Source organism: Cygnus olor, chromosome 25 (assembly GCF_009769625.2).
Source record: "Cygnus olor isolate bCygOlo1 chromosome 25, bCygOlo1.pri.v2, whole genome shotgun sequence".
Classification (NCBI taxonomy): Eukaryota; Metazoa; Chordata; class Aves; order Anseriformes; family Anatidae; genus Cygnus; species Cygnus olor.
Window position 1 is genome coordinate 1489728 of NC_049193.1, and position 25094 is coordinate 1514821.

Genomic DNA, 25094 nt, shown 5'->3' on the forward strand with positions numbered 1-25094 from the left:
CCCACGGCCCGGCCCTGACCCCCACCTGGGGGTCCCCCGTGCGCAGCTCCCCCGTGCCATGGGGCGGGCGCCCTGATGTCAGGCCCATGGCATCCCCCCGCGCTCGGGCTACCCCAGCTGCTGCGCATGCCTGGGATTCCTGCGGCCTCCAGTCACGGCAGCGCGGCCGCCGAGCACCCGCAGCACCGGGCACCGCGCGCCGGCCGAGCTGCGGGGCCGGGAGGTGGCACCGGGCGAGGGCGCGCGCACGGCACCGGGTGCGCCCGTGCACGTGGACACCGGCGTGCGCCAGGGTGCTGCCGGCCGTGCCGTGGCGGGTGCCCTGCGCCTGGCCCCGCTGCCACGGCACGGTCCTACCGCCGGGGTCCTCCCGGTGCCACCGTGCCGGTGCCCGCTGCCGCCCGCAGCACCGGGTGCCGCGTGTCGGTGCCCAGCCGGTGGCGAGCTGCTGGGTCTGCCCGAGGCGCCCTGCCCCCCCCACCCCCGTGCTAATCACGCTAATTGGCACCCTGGCTAAAGCGCTTAGGCCCTCACCTCCCTGACCCAGATAGCAGCTGGCCAGGGGGAGGGGGCACCCGGGACCCCCGGAGCCCATCTGTGCCGGGGACAGGGACACCGACGGCGGCCCCGTGGCGCGTCCCCGAGGGCGGCTGCACGGCGGGCTGGAGGTGGCCGGTGCCCGCTGGGCGTCCCTGCGCCAGGCCGGGGGGGTCCTTGGCTGCCACGTCCCGTGGGATCGGGGTGCTCGGTGCCCCCCGTGCGGTGCAGCCGGCTCCCGCCGCTGGCCCAGCCCCGGACTTTGTCCCCGGGTTGTTTTCCATCGCGTGCGCAACCGCCCGACTCAGCAAAAACGCTGCCCTGGGCGTGGGGCTGGGCCGGGGGGGGCGCGGGTGGGGGCCTCCCCCCCCCCTCCCCATGGGTGCTGCGCCCCGGCCGTGCCTCCGACCCCCTCCCGCCCGGCCCGGCGGCGCGTCCCGCGGGGTGGGGACACTCGGTCACGGTGCCACCCGTGCCCAAGGGGGGGGGGGGGGGTGCTGAGACCCGGCCACGCTCATTGCACGTGTCCCGCAGCGCAGGAGGGCCGCCTCCCACCCATCCGTCTGTCTGCCCGTCCGTCCGTCTGTCTGCCTGCGATTCCTCGAGCGAGGGTTCCTGGAGCAGCTCGGCCCCGAGCCCTGGGTGCCACCGGGCCCCGTCCTGGGGGTGTCCGGCGGGGGGGGGGGGGAGGGGGGGGCTCAGCGGCACAGGCGAGCCCCGACCTCGCGGCGCTGAGCCCTGAGCCCCTCCGTTTGACACCCAAAGGGGAAACCGAGGCAGCGGGGGCTTTCGGAACCGGGGGGGGGGGCAGCCACGGTGCAGCCTCCCCATGCGTGCACCCAGCGGGTCGGGGCTCTGCAGGCGCCGGGGTGGGTGGGGGGGGGGGTCCCGGGGCAGGCGGGGGGGGGGGGGGTGGCCATGCCCAGCGGGGCCGCGCAGCGCTGGCGCCCGGCCAGTGCCTATACTTGGAAGTCTCGGCGCGGCGTTCCCATATGGAACAAACATTTGCTGCAGCCCCCGGCCGCGCGCCCGCTCCATAGGTACCGCCCGCGGCCGGCCCCAAAGCCCGGCCTGGAGCAGCAGCCAGGAGCCCCCCCCCCCCACGCCCCCCCCCCAAGAGCGTGGTGCCCCCGAGCCACTTGTGGGTGTCGGGGGGGTGCCCCCCGGTGCCTCGGTTTCCCCGCGGTCCCGTTGGCTCGCCCGACGCATCCCCCCCCCCCACCACCACCATCCCCCTTGCCGCGTGCCGACCGCGGTGCGGCGGGTGCCGCCGCCGCGCACCCATGGGTGCAGCGTCCCGCACCCCCCCTCCGTGGCGTGGCCGGGCTTCCCCGGCTGGAGGGGGGCCAGGGGGCTTGGGGGGGGGGGGGGGGGGGGGGGTTGCCGGGGAAGGGGGGGGCCGGGAGCGGCGGAGGAGCCCCGGCTGCGCCACCGCCGCTGCGCTTGAAATCCGCCGGAGGAATTTCTGCCGCGGCCAAGACAAACGTGACCTACTTTCTGCCTGTCCCCGCACGGAGCCGAGCAGCCCCAGGGCCGGGCACGGCGCCCACCCGGCGGGGGTTGGGGGCCCCGGCCCCGCCCCGCGCCCCCCGGCGGGGGGGGGGGGGGGGGCTGAGGGGAGTGGGGGGCGCCGGGGGGAGCTGAGCACGGGCCCCCCCCTCCCCAATCCCCGGTCCCGCCCGGTTGCTGCCGGGTGGGTGGGATGGGTGCTGGGTGCCCCTGGGGGTGTGGGGCTGGGGGGGTGGCGGAGTGCGCCTCTGCTTCCTCATCGGGGGGGGGGGGTTCATTTTGGGGGGGGGGGAGGGGGCGGATGTGGGGGTGCCCCCGGTGCCCCCCGGCCCCACCAGCGCCGTCTCTTTGCAGCAGGAGCGCTCGCGGAGGAGGCATCGCCCGGCACCGCCCCAGCGCCCCCCGGCGCCCCCCGCCCCCGTGAGTCCACCCCCCAACCCCGACCCGCTCAGCACCCAGCGGGGGGGGGGCTCGGCACCCCCCACCGCGTGGGGGGGGGGGGCTCAGCGCCCCCCTGCAGCCCTGCCCCACGGCTGCGTGCAGCACCCGCACCCCTGCGCACGTTCCCGCTCCGTCCCGCGCCCTTGCACCGCCTTGCACGCCCCGCGTGCTTTGCACGGCCCTGCACGCTCGCGCACGTTCCTGCACACCCTGCGTGCTCTTGCACGCCCCGTGCACGCCCCCCCAGCCCTGCGCACCCTCCCGTGCTCCTGCACAGCACCCTGCAAGCCCTCGCTCGCTCCACGTGTTCTTGCACGCCCCTCGCGCTCCCACCCAGCCCCGCACGCCCTTGCACACCCCGGGCGTTCTCCAGCAGTCTTGCACGCTCCCCGCACCACGTGCTCCTTGGGGGGGGGGAAGGTTGGGGGTGTTGCACGTGGCCCCCGTCCCGCGTGGGTTCAGTGGGCGCCGTGGGTTTGTCTCGGCAGGGCCCCCCCGGGATGCTGCGCGGCGCTGAGCACTGAGGCGGGCGCCATGGGGCGCGCGTCGTAGCCCCCCGCCGTGGCCCCCCCCGCGCGTGGCACCGGTGGCGGAGCCCACTCGGTCGGTGCTGGGCGCTCCTTGATGGAATTGCGGTGAATGGAACAGAAGCCCAGCACCCTGGACCCGCTGTCGGAGCCAGAGGACACCCGGTGAGACCCCCCGGGCACGGCTGCGGCGGCCCCCGCTGTCCCCACGCGTCCCCGTACCCGTCCGTGTCCCCGTGCCCTGCGCATCACACCGTGTCCCCGTACCCCTCCGTGTCCCCGTGCCCCTGTGCCCCCCCGTGTCCCCGTGCCCTGTGCATCACACCGTGTCCCCATGCCCCTCCGTGTCCCCGTGCCCCTCGGTGCCCCCGTGCCCCTCCGTGTCCCCGTGCCCTGCGCATCACACCGTGTCCCTGTGCAGCCCCATGCCCGGTGTCCCCGTGTGTCTCCGTGCCCCGTGTGTCCCAGTGCCCTGCATCTCCCCTGTGTCCCCGTGCACACACATGTCCCTGTGCACACGCGTGTCCCTGTGCACACGCGTGTCCCCACACCCGCTGCATCCCTGTGCACACGTGTGTCCCCGTGCCCACTGCGTCCCCGTGAACCCACGTGTCCTTGTGCACACACACATCCCCATGCACACACGTATCCCCGTGCACACGCACGTCCCCCTGCACACACGTGTCCCCTTGCACACGCCCGTCCCCATGCCCCCTGCATCCCCGTGCACACCCGTGCCCCCCCCATGCCCCCTGCACCCCCCCAAGCACCCCACGTGTCCCCGCGCCCCATCCATGCCCGCGCCCCACGGGTGCCCGCTCCCCCCGCCTGCTCACACCCTGCCCCCCCCCCCCCTCCGGGCCCCCAGCCGCTGCCGCCCCCCCAGCCTGGGCCCCCCAGGGCCCTGCCAGCGCCCGGGGCTATTTCGGGCGCGCGGCGGCGGCCGCTCACGTGCCCGGGGGGAGCCAGGCTCGGGGTCACCTTGGGCTGGCGCCCCGTGGCCCCCCCGCAGCACCCGGCCCCGCTGCCCCGGCGGGGGTCTCCGGGGCACCCCTGGGTGCTGCCCCCACCCCCCCCAAGCGGGTGCAGGTTCCCGTGGTGCCGGGACCCCCCCCCCGCCCTCCCCCCCGCCCGCCCCCCCCCCCCCAGCCCGGGCGCCTCCGGCACTGCGCCGGTGCGGTGGGGGCGAGGCGCGGACCCCCGCCGCCGCCCATTGGCGCAGCCCCTCTGATGTCACTTCCCCGCTGAGCCAAAAGGACATTTTGTCTTTGACTGTAAATGAGCCCCTCCCCCACCCTTCCCTTCCCCTCCCCCCACCCCCCCAAGCCTCAGCCCCCACCCTCCCACCCACCCACCCCCCCCCAAGCGATGCCGTGCCCCGTATCGGGGGTCCCCGGGAGCTCCGCGTCACCCTGGTCCCCCCCCCCACCACCACCACCATTTTCCATGGGGCGGTGCCCCCCCCGATCCCCACGCGTGGCATCGTCCCCATCCGGCCCCCCTGGGACCCCCGGCCGAGGGAGGGGTGCCCAGGCAGGGGGGTTCGGGGGGGGGGGCGCACGGGGACGCGGTGCCAGCGCTCCCCGTCCCGTCCCGCAGGTGGCTGGATGGCAAGCGCAAAAGAAAGAGCAGCCAATGTTTGGTGAAGAGCAGCATGTCAGGTACGGGGCCCCACGGCCCCCCCGGGACCCCCCCCCCCGCCGCCCCAGGGCCCCTCCCCACGTCCCTCCGGCACCCTGCTGGGGTCCCCGAGCTTCCCCCGGGGGTCCCTTGGGTGTCCCGTGTCCCTGATGGGACCCCGGGGTCTCCAAGGTGCCGTGTCCCTCCTGGGGACCCCGAGGTCCCTGCGCACCCCACATCCCCAGGGGTCCCCAGCACCTTACGTCCCTGCTGGCCACCCCGGGGTCCCCCAGGTGCCGTGTCCCTTCTGGGGACCCCAAGGTCCCTGCACACCCCGGGGGTCCCCAGCGCCTTACATCCCTGATGGCCACCCAAGGGTCCCCCAGCCACCCCGTGTCCCCTCTTGGGACCCCAAGGATCCCCCAGCCACCCCATATTCCCTCCTGGCACCCTAAGGGTCCCCCAGCCACCCCATATCCCCCCCCCCCCAGGACCGCAGGCGTCCCTGTGCCCCCCGTGTCCCTGCTGGCACCCCACGATCCCGGAGCACCCCAAGGCTCCCCAGCGCCCCGTGTCCCTGCGGGGTGCCCCCCCCCGTGCCCCAGCAGCCGTGGCCGTGGGTCGGGCCGGCGCTATCGGGGCCAGCAGCGCCGTGGGGGGGGGAGATAAGGGGGGCCCGGCCGGGCGCTGACCCCGGGGCTGGGCACCCAGCCCTGCCCCATTCCCCAGCGGGGAGCGGCCGGCGCCGGCGGGATCCGGGAGAAGGGGGTTGGGGGGGGGGGGAGAAGGAGGAGGAGGGTTGGGGAGGTTGGGGGTCAGCCCCTCCCCCACCCTGCACCGCTCCCCCCTCCAGGGTTGGGCTCCCCCACCCCCCCCTCCCCGCATCGATTTGGGGGGGGGTCTCGGTGGGGGTTGCTCCATGCCTCAGTTTCCCCGTGAGGCCGGTGATGGGGGGCGCCCGGCCCTGTGCCAACGGGGGACCCCGGACAATAGCGGGGACAGTGGGCCATTGTGCGCCGGGGGGGACGCCCCCCCCCCCCCCGCCACAGCCGGCTGGGGAGCCGGATAATGGGAGCTTTATTGCCGCGGGGGGCACGGGCAGCCCCCCGGCCCCCCCAGCCCTTAACCCTTCCTCTGCCGGCACTTCCTGCAGCGGGGAGGGAGGGGGGGGGGCGGGGAGGCAGCAGCAGGCTTTGGGGCCGAGGGGAAACTGAGGCACGGTGGGGGGGGGGGGGGGGGGTGGCCCTGACACGCGGCGTCCCGCAGGGTACATCCCTAGTTACCTGGACAAAGATGAACAGTGCGTGGTGTGCGGGGACAAAGCCACCGGCTACCACTACCGCTGCATCACCTGCGAGGGCTGCAAGGTGAGGGGGGGGCCGGGCTGGGAGGGTGGGGGTGGGGTTACCCGAAATCTGGGGGTCTCACCGTGCCCCCCCCCCGCCCGCCCCAGGGCTTTTTCCGGCGGACCATCCAGAAGAACCTGCACCCCACCTACTCGTGCAAGTACGATGGGTGCTGCGTCATCGACAAGATCACCCGCAACCAGTGCCAGCTGTGCCGCTTCAAGAAGTGCATCTCCGTGGGCATGGCCATGGACCGTGAGTGCGGGGGGCTGCGGGGGGGGCTGGGGGGTGGGGGGGGCCGAGCACGGCCAGAGGTGCTTAGGGGGGCAAGTTGGGGGGGCCCAGAGCTAGCCACGGGGCGGGTTGGGGTGCCCGGCACAGCTGGCGGTGCCGTGGGGTGCTGGGTGCTGCTGCAGGACCAGGTTGGGGTGCCAGGCACAGGGGGGCAGATTGGGGTGCCCCATGCAGCCGTGGGGTAGTTTGGGGTGCCCCCCATGGCTAGGAGGGCCGTGGGGTGCTTGGTGCAGCCGCAGGACCAGCTTGGGGTGTCTGGCACGCCTGGTGGTGCTGGGGGCAGCTTGGGGTGCCCGGTGCGGCCACAGGACCACGGTGGGGAGTCCCTGATGGGTGCCGGGGGGCAGCTCGGGGTGCCTGGCACGGCCGGGGGGCAGGTTTGGGACCACTGTGGGACCAGGTCGGGATGCTCACTGCAGCCCCGGGACAGCTTGGGGTGCTCGGCGCGGCTGGCGGTGCCATGGGGCAGCTCCAGGCGCCCCACGCAGCCACGGGACCAGCTCGGGGCACCCAGCACGGCCGGGGGGGGGGACGCACGGGGAGCTCGGTGGGGGTGGGTTTTTGGGGCGTCCCCGCTGACGGCAGCTCCGGCAGTGGTGCTGGACGACTCGAAGCGGGTAGCGAAGAGGAAGCTGATCGAGGAGAACCGGGAGCGGCGGCGCAAGGAGGAGATGATCAAGTCGCTGCAGCACCGCCCCAGCCCCAGCGCCGAGGAGTGGGAGCTGATCCACGTGGTGACGGAGGCGCACCGCAGCACCAACGCCCAGGGCAGCCACTGGAAGCAGAAGCGGAAATTCCTGGTGAGGGCAGAGCCGAGGGGGGAGCCCTGCGCCCACCCCCGGCACCTGGCACGGCACCGGCACCGGGCACGGCTGGGCCCCAGCGCGCTCGGTGCGCGCACGGCGGGGGTCACGCTCCCGGTGTCGTCCCCCCCCAGCAACGGCTCCGGGAGCGGGGGCTTTGGGATGTCACCGGGTGTCCTTGAGCGCGTGGCCCCCGGGGAGGGTCAGGGGGTGTGCGGTGACCGAAGGGGACAGCTGTGCCCGCGGGGTGGCCCCGGCCCCGCGGCGGTGCCGGGCGCACAGCTCCCTCTCCTGGCTGCCGCCCCGCCGGGCCCTGCCTCGGTTTCCCCTGGGAGCCCTGGGGAGTGGGTGTGGGTAAGGGGGGGGGGTCGCAGGCACGCCACCCCCAATCCGCCATCCGTTCCCCGCCCCCCCCAGCCTGAGGACATCGGCCAGTCGCCCATGGCCTCCATGCCCGACGGGGACAAAGTCGACCTGGAGGCGTTCAGCGAGTTTACAAAAATCATCACCCCGGCCATCACCCGCGTGGTCGACTTTGCCAAAAAACTGCCCATGTTTTCGGAGGTAAGGGGAAGGGGCGGGGGGGGAGGGGGCTGCAATCGTGGGGACTTTGGAGGGGGGGGGGGGAGGGGTCGGGGCCAAAAGCCCCGCGCTGACGCCGTGTCCCGCAGCTGCCTTGCGAAGACCAGATCATCCTGCTGAAGGGGTGCTGCATGGAGATCATGTCGCTGCGGGCGGCCGTGCGCTACGACCCCGAGAGCGAGACGCTGACGCTGAGCGGGGAGATGGCCGTCAAGCGCGAGCAGCTCAAGAACGGCGGCCTCGGCGTCGTCTCCGACGCCATCTTCGACCTGGGCAAGTCCCTCTCTGCCTTCAACCTGGACGACACCGAGGTGGCCCTGCTCCAGGCCGTGCTGCTCATGTCCTCAGGTAAGGGCGCCCGCGTGGTGCTGAGCCCCTGGGGCACCCCGGTGCCCGGAGCCCCGGAGTTTTGGGGGCGCACGGGGCAGGCATCCCGATGCCTGGAGCTCCGGTATTTAGGGGCGCACGGGGTGGGCACCCCGATGCTTGGAGCTCCGTTATTTGGGGGTGCACGGGGTGGGCATCCCAATGCCTGGAGCTCCAATGTCTGCGGTCCCACAGGGTGGGCACCCAACGCCTGGAGCTCTGATATTTGGGGGCGCACAGGGTGGGCATCCTGATGCCTGGAGCCCCGGCGTTTGGGGGCGCACAGGGTGGGCACCCCGATGCCTGGAGCTCCAGTATCTGGGGGCACATAAGGTGGGCACCCCATTGCCAAGAGCCCCAGCATCTTGGGGCACATGGGGTGGGGATTCTGATGCCCAGAGCCCCGGCATTTCGAGGTTTGTGGGGTGGGCACCTTGATGCCCAGAGCCCCGATACTTTTGGGTGCGTGAAGTGGGCACCCCAGTGCCCAGAACCCCAACGTTTTGGGGAGCGTGGCGTGGATACCTTGGTGCCCAGAGCCTCAGCGTTTGGGAGAGCATGGAGTGAGCACCTTGATGCCAAGAGCCCCAATACCTGGGGGCACATGGGGTGGGCACCCCAATACCCAGAGCCCTAATGTTTGGGGGCACAGGGGGTGGGCACCCCAATGCCAAGAGCCTCAATATCTGGAAGCACATGGGGTGGGCACCTTGATACTCAGAGCTCCAACATTTGGGGTGCGTGGGGCAGGCACCTTAATACCCAGAGCCCCAATACCTGGGAGCACATGGGGTTAGCACCTCGACACCCAGAGCCCCACCATTTGGGGGCACGTAAGGTGGGCACCCCGATACCCAGAGCCCCAATAGCTGGGAGAACACGGGGTGGGCACCCCGTTGCCCAGAGCCCCAACATCTGGGGACACATGGGGTGGGCACCCCGTTGCCCAGAGCCCCGATATCTGGGAGCACATCGGTGGGCACCCCAATACCCATATCCCCAACATTTGGGGGGCACGGAAGGTTGGGCACGCTGATAGCCAGAGCCCTAGCATTTGGGGTGCATGTGGTGGGCACCCCGACACCCAGCTCCCCACCATTTGGGGCGCGTGGGGCGGGCACCCTGCGGACTCCCCCCCTTTCCCACCTCCCCACCCCACGCCCCCCGCAGACCGGACGGGGCTGATCTGCGTGGACAAGATCGAGAAGTGCCAGGAGACGTACCTGCTGGCGTTCGAGCACTACATCAACTACCGCAAACACAACATTCCCCACTTCTGGCCCAAGCTGCTGATGAAGGTGACGGATCTGCGCATGATCGGCGCCTGCCACGCCAGCCGCTTCCTGCACATGAAGGTGGAGTGCCCCACCGAGCTCTTCCCCCCCCTCTTCCTCGAGGTCTTCGAGGACCAGGAGGTGTAGGGCCCCCCCCCCCCCCCCCCAAGCGGCGCTCCCGGCCCCGCGCCCCCCCCCCCCCCCCCCCCGGCCCCCCCCAGCCCCGTGCGCCCCCCCCCTCCCGCCCCTCCCCGATTTTCTTTTTCTGCCCCCGAAGGTGGGCGAGGGCGGCGGTGCTGCACCCGGGGAGGGGCTGGGGGGGGGGGAACACGTACCGGGCAGGGGGGGCTTCGTGCCGCCGCTCGCACCAGGATCCCCGGCTGCCCCCCATAAGCCCCCCCCCAGGGCCCCACGCCGCCCCACCCCCCGCGCCCCCGGACTTGACGAATTTTGTTTGTTTGCACAGGGAAGGGCCCCGACGGTCGAGCGTTTCCTTTATTGTTCTTCTCTTCTTAGATTATTATTTTTTAAGCATTTATTTCCCTCCCTGAGAGGCTAAAATATTAAACTAACTGCACTTTGGAAGGAGAGAGGAGAGGAGAGGAGGAGGAGGAGGAGGAGGAGGAGGAGGAGGAGGAGGAGGAGGAGGAGGAGGAGGAGGAGGAGGAGGAGGAGGAGGAAGAGCAGAGGAGAGGAGGGGGCTGGGGGCTGCACAGGGAGAGGCCGCCCCGGCCACGCGCACTTTGGGCCGGGCGGGGGCCGGGGGGGGAGCATGGGGGGGGGCAACGAGGGGGACCCCAACCCTGCCATGGGGCACATGGGGCCGGCGGAAGCCCCCGGCCCCCTCGCCGTGCCCGGCCGGGTGGGGGGGGAGGACCCCCCCCCTGCACCCCCCCACCCCTCTTTCGGGGCCGGATTCGGGGCTTTGGATTTTTCTCTCTTTTTTTTTTTTTTTTTTTAATTTTTTTTTGGGCTGAAAGGAGAGGGTTTTGTGCCAAGCGCGGGCAGACGGTGCGCGCTGCGGGCGGGGAGGGGGGGGGGACGCCCCCCCCCCCAACACCCCTTTTCCGTTGTCTCCCCCCACCCACCCCCGACCCCGTGTCATCGTCCTTTTATTTGTCGTTTTCCGTAAAAAAAAGAAAAAAAATCAAAAAACCAACAAAAAAAAAAGAAAAAAACCCCAAGTTGCAATGGCCCCGGAGGTGCCAGCACGGCGCGGCCCCCCCCCTCACTGCACTACTGCCCCGGCCCCCCCCCAGCAGCAACAGCACTTCGGGGGGGGGCCCGGCACCCCCAGGGCGGCTCGGGGGGGGCCGGCAGGGGCTCGGCGCGGGGCAGGGGGCTGCGGCGGGGGCACTTTTAATGGTTTTATCACCTTTTTTCCTCCCCCCCACCCCCCCCCCGGATTTAGGTTTGTGAATTTTTTCTTACCTCAGGCGGAGGCCGAGGGGGGGGCGCGGGGCCGGGCGAGGCACGGCCGGCAGGCAGGCGGGCTGCCGGGGCCCAGTTAAGCTAATATATATATATATATAAATATATATAAAATATATAATTTTTGTAATTAAAAAAAAAAAATCTTTTTACGGGTCGTTTAAAAGCAGAAATCCCAACACGAGACACTTCCTCCCCCCGTGGGGCTGGGGGGGGCGTGTGCCCCCCCCCCTCCTGCCCACTGCAGCTCCCCCCCCCCGGCCCTGCCGCCGGGGAGAGGGGGGGGGTCCGTGTCTGGGGGGGCAGCGGGGGCTGTGCCAGACCCCAAAAGCTGGGGTGGGGGAGGGGGGGGCAGCGGGGCCGTGGTGTGGCAGAGCCCCTGGGGCGGGGGGGGACATGCGGTGCCCTCCGTGCAAAATGTCTTAAAGCCCCCACCCGGGTGCCCGGCATGTGGGGGGGGCCCGGTGGGCACAGCCCCCCCCCGCCCCCCCCAGCATCGGGTTGTGCAATAGGAGTCACTGCAGGAAACACAAACGCCTGCACTGGGGGGGTTTGGGGGGGGGCACAGGGTTTGGGATGCGTCGTGTCCCGTCCCCCCCCAGGCCCCCGGCACCCGACCCGATGCTCACGGTCACGCTCGGCGGGCGTGTGCCAGCACCCGGCCTTACCACGTGCCTTTGGGCCGGGGGCAGGAGCTGCGCCCCCCCCCCCCCCGGGGCACGGTGCCCTCCCCCCCCCCCGCAGTGGCCACACTGCACCGGTGCCGTGACATGCAACAGCCGTGCCGTGGCGGTGCAATGCCCGTGCAATGGCCGTGCCACGGTGCAGCGCGTGTGCAATGAGCGTGCACTGCTGGTGCAGTGCATGTGCCGTGCCGGTGCAATGCGTGTGCAATGCGCGTGCCCTGCTGGTGCACTGCCACGCTGTGCTGGCGCCGTGCACATGCAATGCCCGTGCAACGGCCACACCACGGTGCGACGCACGTGCAAAAGCTGTGCGACGCCCGTGCCGTGCCGGTGCAATGCCACGCAGTGGGCACGCTGTGCTGCTGCAGTGCACGTGCAACGCCCATGTAACAGCCACGCCGTGGTGCAGTGCACGTGCAGTGGTTGTGTTGCACCAATGCAACGCCGTGCAGTGCCCGTGCCGTGCCCGTAACGTGTTGGCGCAGTGCCCGCGCCATTTTGGCACGGTGCCCATGCCGTGGCCGTGCCGTGTTGGTGCAATGCCCGTACAATGCCCGTGCACTGCCCGTGCCGTGCGGTGCTGGTGCAATGCCCGTGCAATGGCCGTGCCGTGTTGGTGCAATGGCCGTGCCGTGTTGGTGCAATGCCCGTGCACTGCCCGTGCCATGCCGTGCCGGTGCAGTGCCCCGCCGTGGCCACACGATGCCCGTTCTCGCCGCCTGCCCACGCGTGGCCGCGCCGGTGCCCTGTGGCAGCCCACCCCGCGGTGGGGGGGGGGGGAGGGGGGGGGGGGGGGGGGGCACAGCCCGGTCCCGCTGCCCCCGCCGTGGGGTCCCCGCGCTCGCCCGCACCCACCCGCACTCCTGCCTGCGCCCCGGGCCGCTCCGTCTCGTCTCCGTCTCGTGTCGCCATCGCACGTCCAGCGTCGCCCCCAGGCCCCGGCTTCACCCCGGGTTGGGGGGGGGGCAGCACCGGCACCCCAGTCCCCACCACCCGCCCCGTGCCCCCACGTCCCCGTACCCCACATCCATCCCCCCCCCCCCCCCCAAGCACATACCTCATGGCTCCCGGAGCTGCCCCTGCCCAGGGCTGCCCCCAGCCTGGCACGGCTCGGCACGGCGCGGCGGGACCCCCACGTACTATGCATTGCGCCCCCCCACCCAGCCCGGGGGGGGGGGGGGGCCGTGGCAGGGAGTCGCTGAATGTACGGCGCGGGGGGGGGGGGGGGGGGGCCGAGGCAGGCGCTGCTGATCTACGTGACAATCACAGTCTGTGACGTGCGATTTTAAACCCTTTTGTGTTTTGGTCAGGATTTTAAAGAAAGATATTTTTATGGTAATTGTTGCTGGTCTATTTTACTATATATTTATGTAATAAATATATGATGAAAAAAAAAACAAAAAACACGGAAAAAAAAAAAAAAAAAAAAAGAAAAACCACCAAACCCACCCACACAGCTCGGCTGGCCTCCGGCCTCTGCTTTTCCACCGCTGGCCACCGGGGCGAGGGGGGGGTCCTGGGGGGGGCCCCGGCGCCGTGGGGAGAGGGAAGTGGGGGGTGTCCCGGCACCCGCTTGGGCTGCAGCCGTGGGGTGGGTGGCACCGGGGCCGCCCCCGCGCTATGTACAGGGTCCTGGGGGGTCTGGGGGGGGCACGGGGGGGGCAGGTGGGGGGCACGGGGGTGGGGGGGGGCCCTACTGGGCGTCGATGCGGAAGGAGAGCAGCTTCTCGGAGTGGAGGTTGTTGAGGGTGCGCAGGTCGGGCAGCTTGAGCAGCAGCTTGGTGAAGCGCGAGGTCTCGGCCGGGTGCGTCTTCAGCACCAGGGCGCGCAGGGCGCGGATCAGCGTCTCCTGCAGCTGCTCCACCGACGCCGCGTCCTCCATGCCCGAGCGGTCTGCGGGGACCGGGGGGGGGGGGAGGTGGCGTCAAAATGGGGAGGGGGAGGCAGGAAAGGGGGCTCGGCCCCGTCGCGGCGCCCACCTGCCGAGACCAGCACGACGGCGGTGAAGAGCCCCAGCTCCTCGTCGCTGAGGTCGAGGGCGCTGAGCTTCTCGCTGAACTCGAACATGGAGCTGAGCAGGTCGCCCATGCCCATGCCCCACAGCTCCTCCAGGCTGTACTTCGTCCGGCTCATGAACGTCACCGTCTGCTCCTTCACGTTGAACAGCGAGGCGAAGCGCACCATCAGCACCTGCGGCACACGGCGTCAGCGCCTCGGCGGGACGGGGGCACCGCGCAGCGCCGGGGGGCACCGTGCAACACCGGGGGGGCACCGTGCAACACCGTGGGGCACTGTACAGCACCATGGGGCACCGTGCATTGCCGTGGGACACCGTGCAGTGCCGTGCGGAACTGTGCAATGCTGTGGGACACTGTGCAACACCGTGGGACAGAATGCAACGCCGTGGGGCGCTGTGCAATGCCACGGGGAACTGTGCAAGGCCGTGGGACACTGTGCAGTGCCATGGGGAACTGTGCCACACCATGGAGCACCATGCAACACCGTGAGACACCATGCAGTGCTGTGGGACACCGTGCAATGCCGTGCGACATCATGAGATGCCATAGGACACCGTGCAGTGCTGTGGGCACTGTGCAACGCTGTGGTGCACAGCGCAATGCCGTGGGGCACCATGCAACACCATGGGGCGCCGTGCAATGCCGTGGGGCGCCGTGCAATGCCAGAGGACGTAATGCAACACCACAGGGCACTGCGATACACCAGGACACCGTGCTGGGACGTGGGGGCCACCGTGCAACACTGCAGGGCACTGTGCTGGGATGTGGTGCACCGTGAGATGCTGTGGGCACCGTGCAACACCGGGGAGCGCTGTGCAATGCAGAGGGCGATGTGCTGAGCTGGGGCGGTGGGGGGGGGGCGTGAAACACCATGGGGTGCTGTGCACTGCTACAGGGCACCACGCAGCACTGGGGAGCACCGTGCAATGCATGGGACACCATGCAACACCAGGGTGCAATGCAGCGGGGCGTTGTGCAATGCAGGGGGCATGGTGTTGGGATACAGGGGGCCGTATAATGCTGGGGGGCGCTGTGCAACACTGGGGAGCACCGTGCAATGCCGGGGACACTGTGTTAGGATACAGGGGGCCATATAACGCTGGGGGACACCGTGCAACACCGGGGAGCACCATGCAATTCTATGGGATGTTGTGCAACGTAGTAGGGCACCGTGTTGGGCTGGGGGGCACCGTGCAGCGCCGCGGGGCAGCACACAACGCCACGGGACGACCTCGGCGGAGCCCCGGCCACCCCAGGACGTACCTCGAAGGTGCCGGCCTTGAGCAGGGTGACCTGGTCGTGCTGGGACAGGGCCTGGAAGCCGGGAATGTGCTTGGCGAACTCGACCACCTCGCGGACGGCGGGGGTGAAGCTGAGGGAGAAGTCCTCCCAGATCTCCTGCACCGAGCGCCCGCTGCGCCCGGGCGGGTGGCTGTTCATGGGGCAGGCCTGCGGGCGACGCGCGGCTCAGCACGGGGCTCGCCGGCAAGGCGATTAGCGCGATTAGCGGCTAAAAATACCCGGGGGGGGGGGGGGGGGGGAGACCGGCGGGGGAGCCCCCGTGGCGGGCGGGCGCTCACCGGCAGGACGTCCTTGGGGCCGCGGGGCCAGGGGCAGCCCCGCGCCAGGGGCTCGGGGTAGGCGGCGGGGCAGAAGCGGGGCTTGGGGGGGCCGGGGGCCCAGGCGGGGGGGCCGTCCCAGCGCAGGACGCCGCTGTCGCAGGCCGGGGGGGGCCCCAGCTTGTCGTGAGCGTAGACGAAGATCTCCTTGTGCGCCTTGGCCACCTGCGCGATGACGTCCTCGGTGGCCCCCCCAGGGCCGGGCGAACCGGGGGGCGTCAGCTGCTGGGGGAACTGGGAGAAGCAGGCGGGGGGGACGAGCGGCGGGGGGCCGGGGGGCAGCGCGTGGCCCCCGCCCGGCACGGGACCCTCGCCAATGCTCGGCCCCCCCGGCGGGGGGCTCCCCATGCCGTTCATGGCGCTCTGCATCTCCGCCAGCATCCGCTGCTTCTCCCGCTTGGGGATGCGCCCGAAGCGCACGGCTGTGGGGACAGCGGCGTCAGGGGGCGCGCCGGGAACCGGCGCCGTGTGTCCCCCCCCCACCTCAAGCACAAGGGGGGGGCTGCCAACCCCCGTCCCCAACCCCAGGGGGTCCCAGGGGACACAGCCTGGGGCAGGTTTGGCATGCAGGGCACCGCTCCCAAGGGGGACACAGCCCGGAGCTGGGGGGGGGGGTCCCAGCCCCAAGGGATGCATGGCACAGAAGTGGGGGGGGGATATGGGGCTGGGAGGGGGGGCCAGGCTCACCGTCGCGGGACATGCCGACCAGCAGGCACTTCTTGAAGCGGCACTGCTGGCAGCGGTTGCGGTTGATGCGGACGATGGAGCAGTTCTCATTCTTGAGGCACTTCTTGTACTGGATGTTCTGCTGGATGCTGCGGCGGAAGAAACCCTGCGGGACACCCGGGGGGGGGGTCACTCTGGGTCCCCACGTCCCCAGCATCCCCCCCCCCCCGCCCCTTATGCTCCGGCCCCCCCCCCCCGCCCCCCCCCGCCCCGGTACCTTGCAGCCCTCGCAGGCGTGGACGCCGTAGTGGAAGCCGGAGGCGACGTCCCCGCAGACCTTGCAGAGCAGCACCATGCCGTTCAGCTCTGCGGGGGGACGGGGGGGGGGGTGAGCGGCACCTCGGGGTGCTAGGGGCACCCGTAACACCCCCCCCCCCCCCGAAAAAAAAAAAAAAAATCCCCCCCCCCATACTCACTGGTGACGGTGCTGCCGCTCTTGCTGGGCGAGCTGCGCCGCCGCTCGTCCGCCGGCACCGGCGGCACACCGGGGAAGCTCGCCGAGGAGCCGTAGGAGGAGGAGGAGGAGGAAGAGGACGAAGAAGAAGGGGAGCCGTCCTCGTGGGGGGGCAGCGAGCCCCCCCCGTAGGCACGGGAGTCCTGCAGGGAGCCGGTGGGCGACGGGGGGAAGTAGGAGGGGAAGGGCTGGGAGCTGCCGCTGGAGCTGTCGCTGCAGAGCGAGACGGGGCTGGTGCGGCTGGGCGACGAGGCGCTGGAGCCCACGTAGCTGATCACACCGCCTGCGGGCACAGCGGGCACCGTCACGCCGGGGGGGGGGGGGGGGGCCGAGGGGAGTTGGGGGGGGGGGGGGGGAACCACACGCGCCGGCGGGGAGCACCCCAGAAGGGCCGGGGCCGGCAGCGCCCTTGGGAGCGCCCCGGTGCCGCGGCCGCACGTGTGCCCCGCGCGCCCTGAGTCAGGCGGCGGCGGCGGCACGGGCGCACGTGGGGACGGGGACACGAGCCCCGGAAACTGGGGGGGGTGGGGTGGGGCGGGGGAGGGACACGGGGATGGGAACCCCCGGGTTTGGGGTGGGGGGGGGCAGCTCCGGCCCCGCGGTGCAGCCCCCAGCCCCACTGCTGCATTGGGACCCAACGGATGGGCGGGGGGGGTGGGGGCTGCGTGTAGGGGACCCCACGAAACCAGGGGGCACCCTGGGGGCGATGGGGGTGGCACAGAGCCCCCCCGCCCACGAGGGCTCAGCCCCGCTGCTGCACCCAGGGGCGGCCAGCGCAGGATGCGGCCCCGGCCGGGGTCACGGCCCCCCCCACCTTGTGTGTCCCCCCCCCCCCCAGGGCGGCCGCGGCTGACTCAGGGCCAGGCACGTGGCGGGTGGCGCGGGGACACACGGGCTGGCCGCGGCCATGTGGCGGCCGCCCCACGCGCTGCCCCCGGCCACCGCTGCCCCCCCCCCCTTTTCTTCGCCCCCCCCCCATCTTTATTCCCACCCCCCCCCCCCCCCCCCGGCCTCGCCGTGCCAGCCCCGAAGCAGGTCACCGAATCGGGGGCAGCGGGTCCTGCACGGGGGGGGGGGGCGTGTGGGTAGGGCTGTCCCCGTGTGGGGTGCCCGTGTCCCTCCCCCACCTTATGTGCCCCCCCCCCCCAGGTGAAAGGGGTTTGGGGGGGGTGCTGCAGACCCCAGACCCTGCGGCAGAGGGGCTGCAGCCCCCCCCCCCCACCCTCCCCAGATAAAGTACGGGGATGCCAGCAGGGATCCCTGACCCCAAAACAGCGGCACGGGGGGGGGGGGGCCTGACCCCATGGACCCCCGGGGGGCAGGGGCATGGGGGGGGGGACACGGGGGCGGGGTCACCCCTGGCGGGACAGGGACATGGGGGGGACATGGGGGGGGTCAACACCGGTGGGACAGGGACATGGGGGGGGGTCACCCCTGTAGGGACGGGGGGGCCCTGGGGGGGGGTCACCCCCGGGGGCACAGGGACATAGGGGAGGGACACGGGGGGGGGTCACCCCCATGGGACACGGGGGGGGGACCTGAGGGAGTCACCCCCGGCGTCCCCCCAGCCCCAAACCCCCCGAGACGCCTCGGGGGGGTCCGGGAGGCTCCCGCTCCCCGCCCCCCCCCCCCGGGGGCTCCCAGCCCCCCCCCGGCTCCGGCAGCCTCACGCCGCCGCCCCACGTGCTCGAGCCGCACGTGGCCGCCCCCGGCCCCGCCCCTCACGCTTTGCCCCGCCCCCTGCCGCCATTGGCCGCCCGCCCCGCCCCGCCCCCGGCCCCCTGGTTGCCCCGGCGATGGCGTCACCACGCCCCGCCCCCTCCTCCCCACCCCCCCCAAACTCCCCCCTCCCCCGCCCGGAGAGGGCGAGCGGGACGCGGCGTCCCCGCTTCCGGGTGCGTGACGTCGCGGGGTGGGCGGGGCGGGGCGCGATGATGTCATGAGGGACCGGGGACCAATGGGCGGGGACGGGGCGGGGCTGCGGGGAAAACAAACTCCGCACGTGGCAGCGGCGGGGAGGGGGACACGTGCCGGGGGAGGGGGGGGGGGCACCGCCTCCGCCCCCCGCCGCGCCCGACCCCGGGCACCGGGACCCCGCCCCCGGCCCCGCCCCGGCCCTGGGGGGCCCCCGAGCACCGGGCCCGTCCGCAGCGCCCCCGGCCCGGTGCCCCCCGGTACCCCCCGGTACCGCTCCCGGCTCGGTGCCCCCGGTGCTCCCCGGTACCCCCCGGTATCCTCCGGTGTACCCCGGTGCCGCCCCCGGCCCGGTGCCCCCGGTACCCTGCGGTATCTTCCGGTACCCCCCGATGTCCCCCGGTACCCTCCGGTACCTCCCCGTGCACCCCGGTGCCGTTCCCCGGCTCGGTGCCCCCGGTACCCCCCGGTGCCCCCCGTTATCCGCCGGTACCCCCCGGTATCCCCCGGTACCGGTCCAGGCTCGGTGCCCCCCGGTATCCTCCGGTGTCCCCCGGTACCCCCCGTGCCGCTCCCGGCTCGGTGCCCCCGCTGCCCCGCGGTGTCCCGGTGTCCCCGTCCCTCCCCACCCCACTACCGGGGTCGCTCCGGTGCCCGGCACCGCCCGGTGCCGCTGTCCGTCTGTCCTCCCCCTGTCCGTCAGTGCCCGCTCCCGGTACGGAGGAGCCCCGGGACGCAGCCCCGGTGCGCATCCCCCCGGGGCAGGGCTCGGGACACCCCCCCCGCCCCAATTCCCGGTCCCGATCCCGCTGCCGATCCCGGTCCCGGTGCCGATCCCCGGTGCCGGTCCGGATCCCGATCCCGGTCCCGGTGCCGATCCCGGTTCCGATCCCCGCTGCCGACCCCCGAGCTCCCGGTCCGGGTGCCGGTCCCGGTGCCGATCCCGGTGCCGACCCCCCCCAGCCCCTCCCGGTGCGGTTCCCGTTGCTCTCCGGTACACCGGCACGCGCTGACCTGTGCTGCCGCTATCGGGGGCGGCCATCCTCGGGGCCGTTCCGTACCGAACCGTTCCGTTCCGCGCCGAGCCCGAGCCGTTCCGTGCCGCCGCCCGCCCCGGCTGCTGCCCGCCCCCCCCCCCCCCCCTCCGCCGCCCTCCCGGCACCGGGCGCGGCTGCGCACTGGGCCGCACGCGGCGCCGCCGCCTCCCCCATGTGATTCCCGGGGAGAGCCTCGTGCCCCACTGACACACTTTCCGCCGGCGGCCCCGGCTCGGCACCGGAGAGCCCCCGGGCTGCGGCACCGCCACCGCCTGGGGGGGGGGGGGGGGGGGGGGGAGGAAGGGGGAAGGGGGGGGGGGGGAGGAAGGGGGAAGGGGGGGGGGGGGGGGAGAGCTGGGACCCCCGGTACGAAATGGGGCCGGTACCGGGGGGTGGCCCCTCGGGGGTCCGGGCACACACACACACACACACACCCCCCCCCAAGTGTGCGCCGTGAGCTGCACCGGGGGGGTTGTGGTGGCAGCTGGGTGCCCCAGTGGGGCGCTGTCACCTGCACCAGTGACGCCCAGTATGGCACTGGGCAGCGCTGGCACCCAGTGGGGCGCCGTCCCCTGCGCCGGTGACACCCGGTGGGGGGGCTGTCACCCATAGTGGGGACACCCAGCGGGGCAGTGTCATCTGCCCAGGGTGGCGCCGGGTGCTCCTGTCACCCAGCGGGGCGCCGTCACCCATACTGGGGACACCCAGTTAGGGCACTGGGCACCCCTGTCACCCAGTGGGGCGCTGTCCCCTACACCGGTGACACCCAGTATGGCACTGTCCCCTGCACTGGGGACACCCAGTACGGCGCTGGGTACCCCTGTCACCCAGTGGGGCGCTGTCACCCCCACCAGTGACACCCCGCGTGGCACTGTCCCCCCACCACTGGTGTCACCCACTGGGGCTCCGGGCCCCCCGCCACCCCCCCACGGCACTGTCCCCTGCACCCCGGCCGGGCACCCACCTTGGGGACAACCCCGGGGCTGGGGGAGCCACAGGCACCCTGGGGTGGCCCTGCTGGGGGGGCCGGGTCACCAGAGCCGCCCCCCACCCATGGGTGCCCCATGGCACCGGGGACACCCAGCACCCTGCAGGATGTCACCGGTGGGCACCCACGCGAGGCCACGGCTGCTCCCGGGGGGGCTGCCCCGAGCCCCCACCGACTGACACTGGGTGGGACCCAGCACCCTGAGGGTCCCCGGGGGGGGGGGGGGGGGGGGCCCCATCAGACAACCACCGTGGGGTCCTGCCATGGGGCTGGGGACCTCTGGGGACATCCCGGTGCCCACAGGGAGGCACCTGGGGTGGGGTGCAGCCGTGCACGCCCCCCCCCCCGGGGGAACCGTGCCGGGGAGGCCACCAAAGCCACCAGCCCCACGCTCGCCGTGCCCCACGGTCCCCCCCTGAAGTGCCCCCCCCCCCGGCTGTGCCATGGCACGAGGGTGCCGGGGGCTTTTATGGGGGTGCTGGGTCCTGCCCCACAGCACGGGGGGGGGGGGGGGGGGGGGGGGGCACATCCAGCCCAGCCGAGGCCGCCACGTGCCGCCGTGCCCAGGTGCCAGGTGAGCGGTGCGGGGACACACATGGCACCGTGCCCCCCCCCCCCCCCCCCCCCCCTCGCCATCCCTGCACGGCACCGCGCGCGTCCCCGTCCCCCCCCCGCCTCCTGCACCCCTTGGCAGGGCAGACCCCGGGCCTTTTTTCTCCTCTGCGCCCCCCCCCCCCCCCCCAAAGGGGGACAAGGGGGCAGCTGGGGGGGGGTCGGAGGGTCGGAGGGGGGGGGCACGGCGGGGGGGCCGGTGGTGGCCGCGTGCCCCCGTGGCCGGGTTGCCGGCGGTGCCGTGGCGGTGCCACGTGCCGGAGCGCCGCGCTCCCCGGGCAGCGCCTGCGTGCACGAGGATTTATTTTTACTCCGGGGCTGGCCGGGTTGTTTACCTCGCTGCACCTTTTCCAGGAAAAAGCCTGGACACGCTGGGGGGGGGGGGGGACACCGGGTGTGTGTGGGGGGTGCCTCCTCCTCCGGGGGCTCGCTTCTCCCTTTGCCTCCCCCCCCCCCCTCCCCAACTTGCTCCCGGGTTGGGTGCTGGGGGCGCAGCGGGGTGCGGACCCCCCCCCCCCTCCAGCTGGGTGCTGGGGGTGCAGAGGGTTTGGACACCCCCCCCCCCAAAGTGCTTCAGCCCCAGCTGCCCCCCCCCTCCCCCCCCCCCCCCAGTGTCGGACGCTCTCCAGACCCGCTGTGGGGTCCCCGCGGGGCCGCGGACACGGAGCGTGGCCCGGTGCCACCGTGAGCACCTCGTGCCTCAGTTTCCCCCCCCCCCCCCCCCCCCAAGCCGTTCGGTGCGGTGCTGCGGGAAGGGGGGCGGCTGGGGGTGCCGGGTGGCACCCGAAGGGGGGGGTGGGGGGGGGTTCCCACACCCCTGAGCCCCCCTTTTTGTCCCCACGGGACCCCGCTGACGGCGGGCAGGACCCCGGTTGCGCTCGGGGAGCTGGGCACGGCCGCTCGCCGGGGGCCCCGGGGCGGGGGGGGGGGGGGGGGGGTTTCCTGCCTGCGGAGCAGATTTCTGGCCGCAAGCAGGGAGCTGCAGCCCCCCCGGCTTTGGCCCCCACAGCCCCCCCCCCCCGCAGCTCTTGGCCGGGGCCTGCGGCTCGGCGCTGCCAGGACTCGCCTTTCCCCTCCCTGCGGAAAGGGAAAAGAGTCAGGTAAACAACGGGCTGGGGCGCCCGGCCCCCCCCCCGCCCCCCCCGCACCCAGCACCCTGCGCCCAGCACCCCGCGGACGGGACGGGGCAGGGACCCCCGGCGGGGCAGGGGCTGGGGGTGTGGGGTGCCCACGGTCAGGGGTTGCAGGGGTTAGGGGGGACCCGGAGATCTGGGGAGGGTGTAAAATGCCCGGGGGGGGGGGGGGGGGGCTGCAGGGTCTGGGGGTGCAGGGACCCCCAAGGGTGTAGGGCTGCAGGGTTTAGGGGTGCAGGGACCCCCGAGGATGTAGGGCCGCAGGGTCTGGGGGTGCAGGGACCCCAAGGGTGTAGGGGTGCAGAATTTGGGGGTGCAGGGACCCCAGGGGGTGCGGGATTTGGGGGTGCAGGGCCCCCAGGGGGCTGCAGGGTCTGGGGGTGCAGGGACCCCAAGGGTGTAGGGTTGCAGAATTTGGGGGTGCAGGGACCCCAGGGGGGTGCAGAGCCCCAGAGATCGGGGTGATGCCAGGATGGGGGGGGTGCAGAAGGGGTACAAGGACCCGGGGGACATGGGGAGCAGCAGGGGTGCACCCCCCCCCAAGCCCCCCCACCCCCAAAGCCAGGGGAGGGCAGGGGAGCGTGGGGGCTCCTTCGGCCTTATCCCCCCCCTACTCTACGCACGGGGGGGGGGGGCAAACAACCCACGCCCCATTCCCACAGCTCCGTGGCCCCGCATTTGGGGTGCCAGCGGTGTTGGTGCAGCGAGTTTGGTGTGGTTTTTTTTTTTTTGGGGGGGGGGGGGGGAACGGCCGGACGGACGGACGGACGACACACACTCATTGCGGGGGGCTCGGGCGCTCGGCGTCTGTGCCAGCCCGTGTGAGCGGCTGCGGCGTCGTCGTCGTCCCGTCCCCCGTCCCCCCCCACCTCCACCTCCTCCTCCTCCTCCTCCTCCTCGTCTTCCTCCTCCTCCGCCGTGTTTGCGAGCCCTTCTGCATGCGAGCGGGGCCGCTCGCGGCGTCACGTGGCGGGCGCATGTGAGCCCTGCTCCATTTTTAGCCGCCACAACCTCCCTGCGAAAGCAGCAGCCCTGCTGCAGAGCCATGTGCGGGCGGGCGCCCGGCCGGCACGTGGGCCTGCAGGAGCGCAGCGCGGGGCCGCAGGGAAACCCCCCCCTCCCCCCCGTTTTTTTTTTATCCCCCCCCCCCCACCACCACCACCACCAACACGCGCACCCCACACCGGGTGTTCGCGGCCCGCTGCCGCACGCCGTGGCGGCGTGGAACGCCACGCGGGGAGAGCTGCAGCGCTGCAGCGGCTCTCCGGGGGGGGGGAGCTGTGGATCTCCGGGGGTGGGGGGTGGTGGTGCCCGCAGCCCCCCCACTTTGCTGCAGGTTTGCTCCTTGCACCCCCCCCCCCCCCCCCGATTAAAAGGAGCTCTGCAGAGGCACGCGCGCGTGTGTGTTTGTGTCCCGCGTGGGGGGGGGGGCGGTGTTTGCGCAGAGGGCGGGGGGGGGGGGGCTGCGAGTGTGCGCGGGGGTGTGCAGGCACGTGTGCGTGCTGGGGCTGCAGTGCCTGCACGGGGGGGGCGGTGTGTGTGTGGGGGGGTGCATGCAGGGGGCTGCAGTGCCTCCCTGCAGGGGTGGGTGTGCGTGTGAGCAAGGGCGCGCACGTGTGTGTGCATGCAGGTACATGTGTGCACACGTGTGTGTGTGCATGCAGGGGGCTGCAGTGCCTCCCTGCAGGGGTGTGCATGCATGTGAGCAAGGGTGTGTGTGTGCAGCATGTGCATGCAGGTACATGTGTGCACGTGTGTGTGCACGCAGCAGGGCTGCAGACCTTCCCTGCAGGGATGCGTGTGTGCATGTGAGCAAGGGTGTGCACATGTGCATGGAGTCTGTGTGCAGGTCCATGTGTGCATGTGTGTGCACGCAGGGGGCTGCAGTCCCTTCCTGCAGGGATGTCTGTGCATATGTGAGCAAGTGTGTGCATGCATGAGCATGCGTGCACGTGTGTGCATGCTGTGTGTGTGTGCACGGTGTGTGTGCATGCTGGGGGCTGCAGCCTCTGCCAGTGTTTGTGTGTGTGTGTGCACACTTGCACGTGTGCAATCCTTCCCTGCAGGAGCATGTGTTTACGTAAGCACACACACATGCTTGTGCATGCATGCACACATTTGTGTGTGTGTTTATGCACTTGCACACGTGCACCAGCTGCTGCATTCCCTGCAGGACTGCGTGTGCATGCGTGTGCGTGCTGGGGGCTGCAGCCTCTGCGGGTGTGTCTGTGTGTGCACGCGTGTGCTTGAGCATTGCACCAGGGGCTGCAGCCTGCTCGGGGCGTGCATGTGTGTGCATGCGTGTGTGTGTACGTGTGTGTGTGCATGTGCCCGCAGGGGCTGCAGGAACGCGCACACACACGCATTTGCACACCCCACCCCCCCCGGGGGGGGGTGCACACGACGGGGGGGGGCCAGGCTGCAGACCCCCCCGGGGCACGCGTGGGCGTGCCCGCCCGTTCCCCCCCCCTCCGTGTGTGTGTGTGTGTGTGTGTGCGGGGGGGTTCCGGTGTTTGAGGGGGGGGGGGGAGGAGGACGCGGTGTGTGTGTGTGTGTGGGGGGGGGGGGTCCCGGTGCCGCCCCCGTTGCGCTGCGGGCGGAGCCGCCGCGCTCGGGAGCCACCGGGCGGCCGCACCGGGATACTGCGGGCGGCGGGGCGGGACCCCCGGGCTGGGACCCCCCCCCCCCCGCTTCACCCCGCCGCTGCCCCCCCCCAACCCCCTCCCCGGCTGCCCCCCGGTGCCCGAGCCGCCGCCGCCGCCGCCGCCGGCGCATGCGCACCCCCGCCCGGTTTAAAGGTAACCGGGGGCCGCCGCGGGCCTGGCCCCCGCCGCCGCCGATACCGGCCCGGCCCTAGGGGGGCGCCTTTGGAGGGTGGGGGGTGTTCCCCTCCCCCCCCCCCCTTTGAGGGGGGGGGTCCCGGTGCTGTGAGGAGGGACATTAGGAGTCCCCGGTGTCGTGAGGGGGGGCTCGGGGGGGTCCCCGGTACCGTGAGGAGGGGCCCGGGGGGGTCCCTGGTGTCGTGAGGGGGACCCGAGTGGGTCTCGGTAACCGTAAGGAGGGACATTAGGAGTCCCCGGTACCGTAAGGGGGGGCCCGGGGGGTCCCCGGTACCGTGAGGAGGGGCCCGGGGCGGTTCCCGGTACCGTGAGGGGGATCCGAGGGGGTCTCGGTAAC

General features: G+C 72.5%; 3 protein-coding genes across 3 annotated transcripts; 2 read left to right on the plus strand and 1 right to left on the minus strand.

Annotated features, from left to right (window-relative positions):
* Positions 1-2975: 2975 nt before the first annotated feature.
* On the plus strand, positions 2976-12339 carry THRA (thyroid hormone receptor alpha). Its single transcript, XM_040536855.1, has 8 exons — positions 2976-3179; positions 4614-4675; positions 5901-6001; positions 6088-6235; positions 6869-7074; positions 7495-7641; positions 7749-8007; positions 9196-12339. Exons 1-8 carry the CDS (start codon positions 3127-3129, stop codon positions 9444-9446), a joined length of 1227 nt encoding a protein of 408 aa, XP_040392789.1. The 5' UTR covers positions 2976-3126; the 3' UTR covers positions 9447-12339.
* On the plus strand, positions 11539-12787 carry LOC121059725 (translation initiation factor IF-2-like). Its single transcript, XM_040536867.1, has 2 exons — positions 11539-11977; positions 12049-12787. Exons 1-2 carry the CDS (start codon positions 11539-11541, stop codon positions 12690-12692), a joined length of 1083 nt encoding a protein of 360 aa, XP_040392801.1. The 3' UTR covers positions 12693-12787.
* Positions 12788-13022: 235 nt separating this feature from the next.
* On the minus strand, positions 13023-19297 carry NR1D1 (nuclear receptor subfamily 1 group D member 1). Its single transcript, XM_040536776.1, has 8 exons — positions 19162-19297; positions 16196-16516; positions 15997-16085; positions 15741-15885; positions 15015-15475; positions 14698-14883; positions 13396-13606; positions 13023-13309 (listed from the first exon to the last, which is right to left on the minus strand). Exons 1-8 carry the CDS (start codon positions 19187-19189, stop codon positions 13110-13112), a joined length of 1641 nt encoding a protein of 546 aa, XP_040392710.1. The 5' UTR covers positions 19190-19297; the 3' UTR covers positions 13023-13109.
* Positions 19298-25094: the final 5797 nt, after the last annotated feature.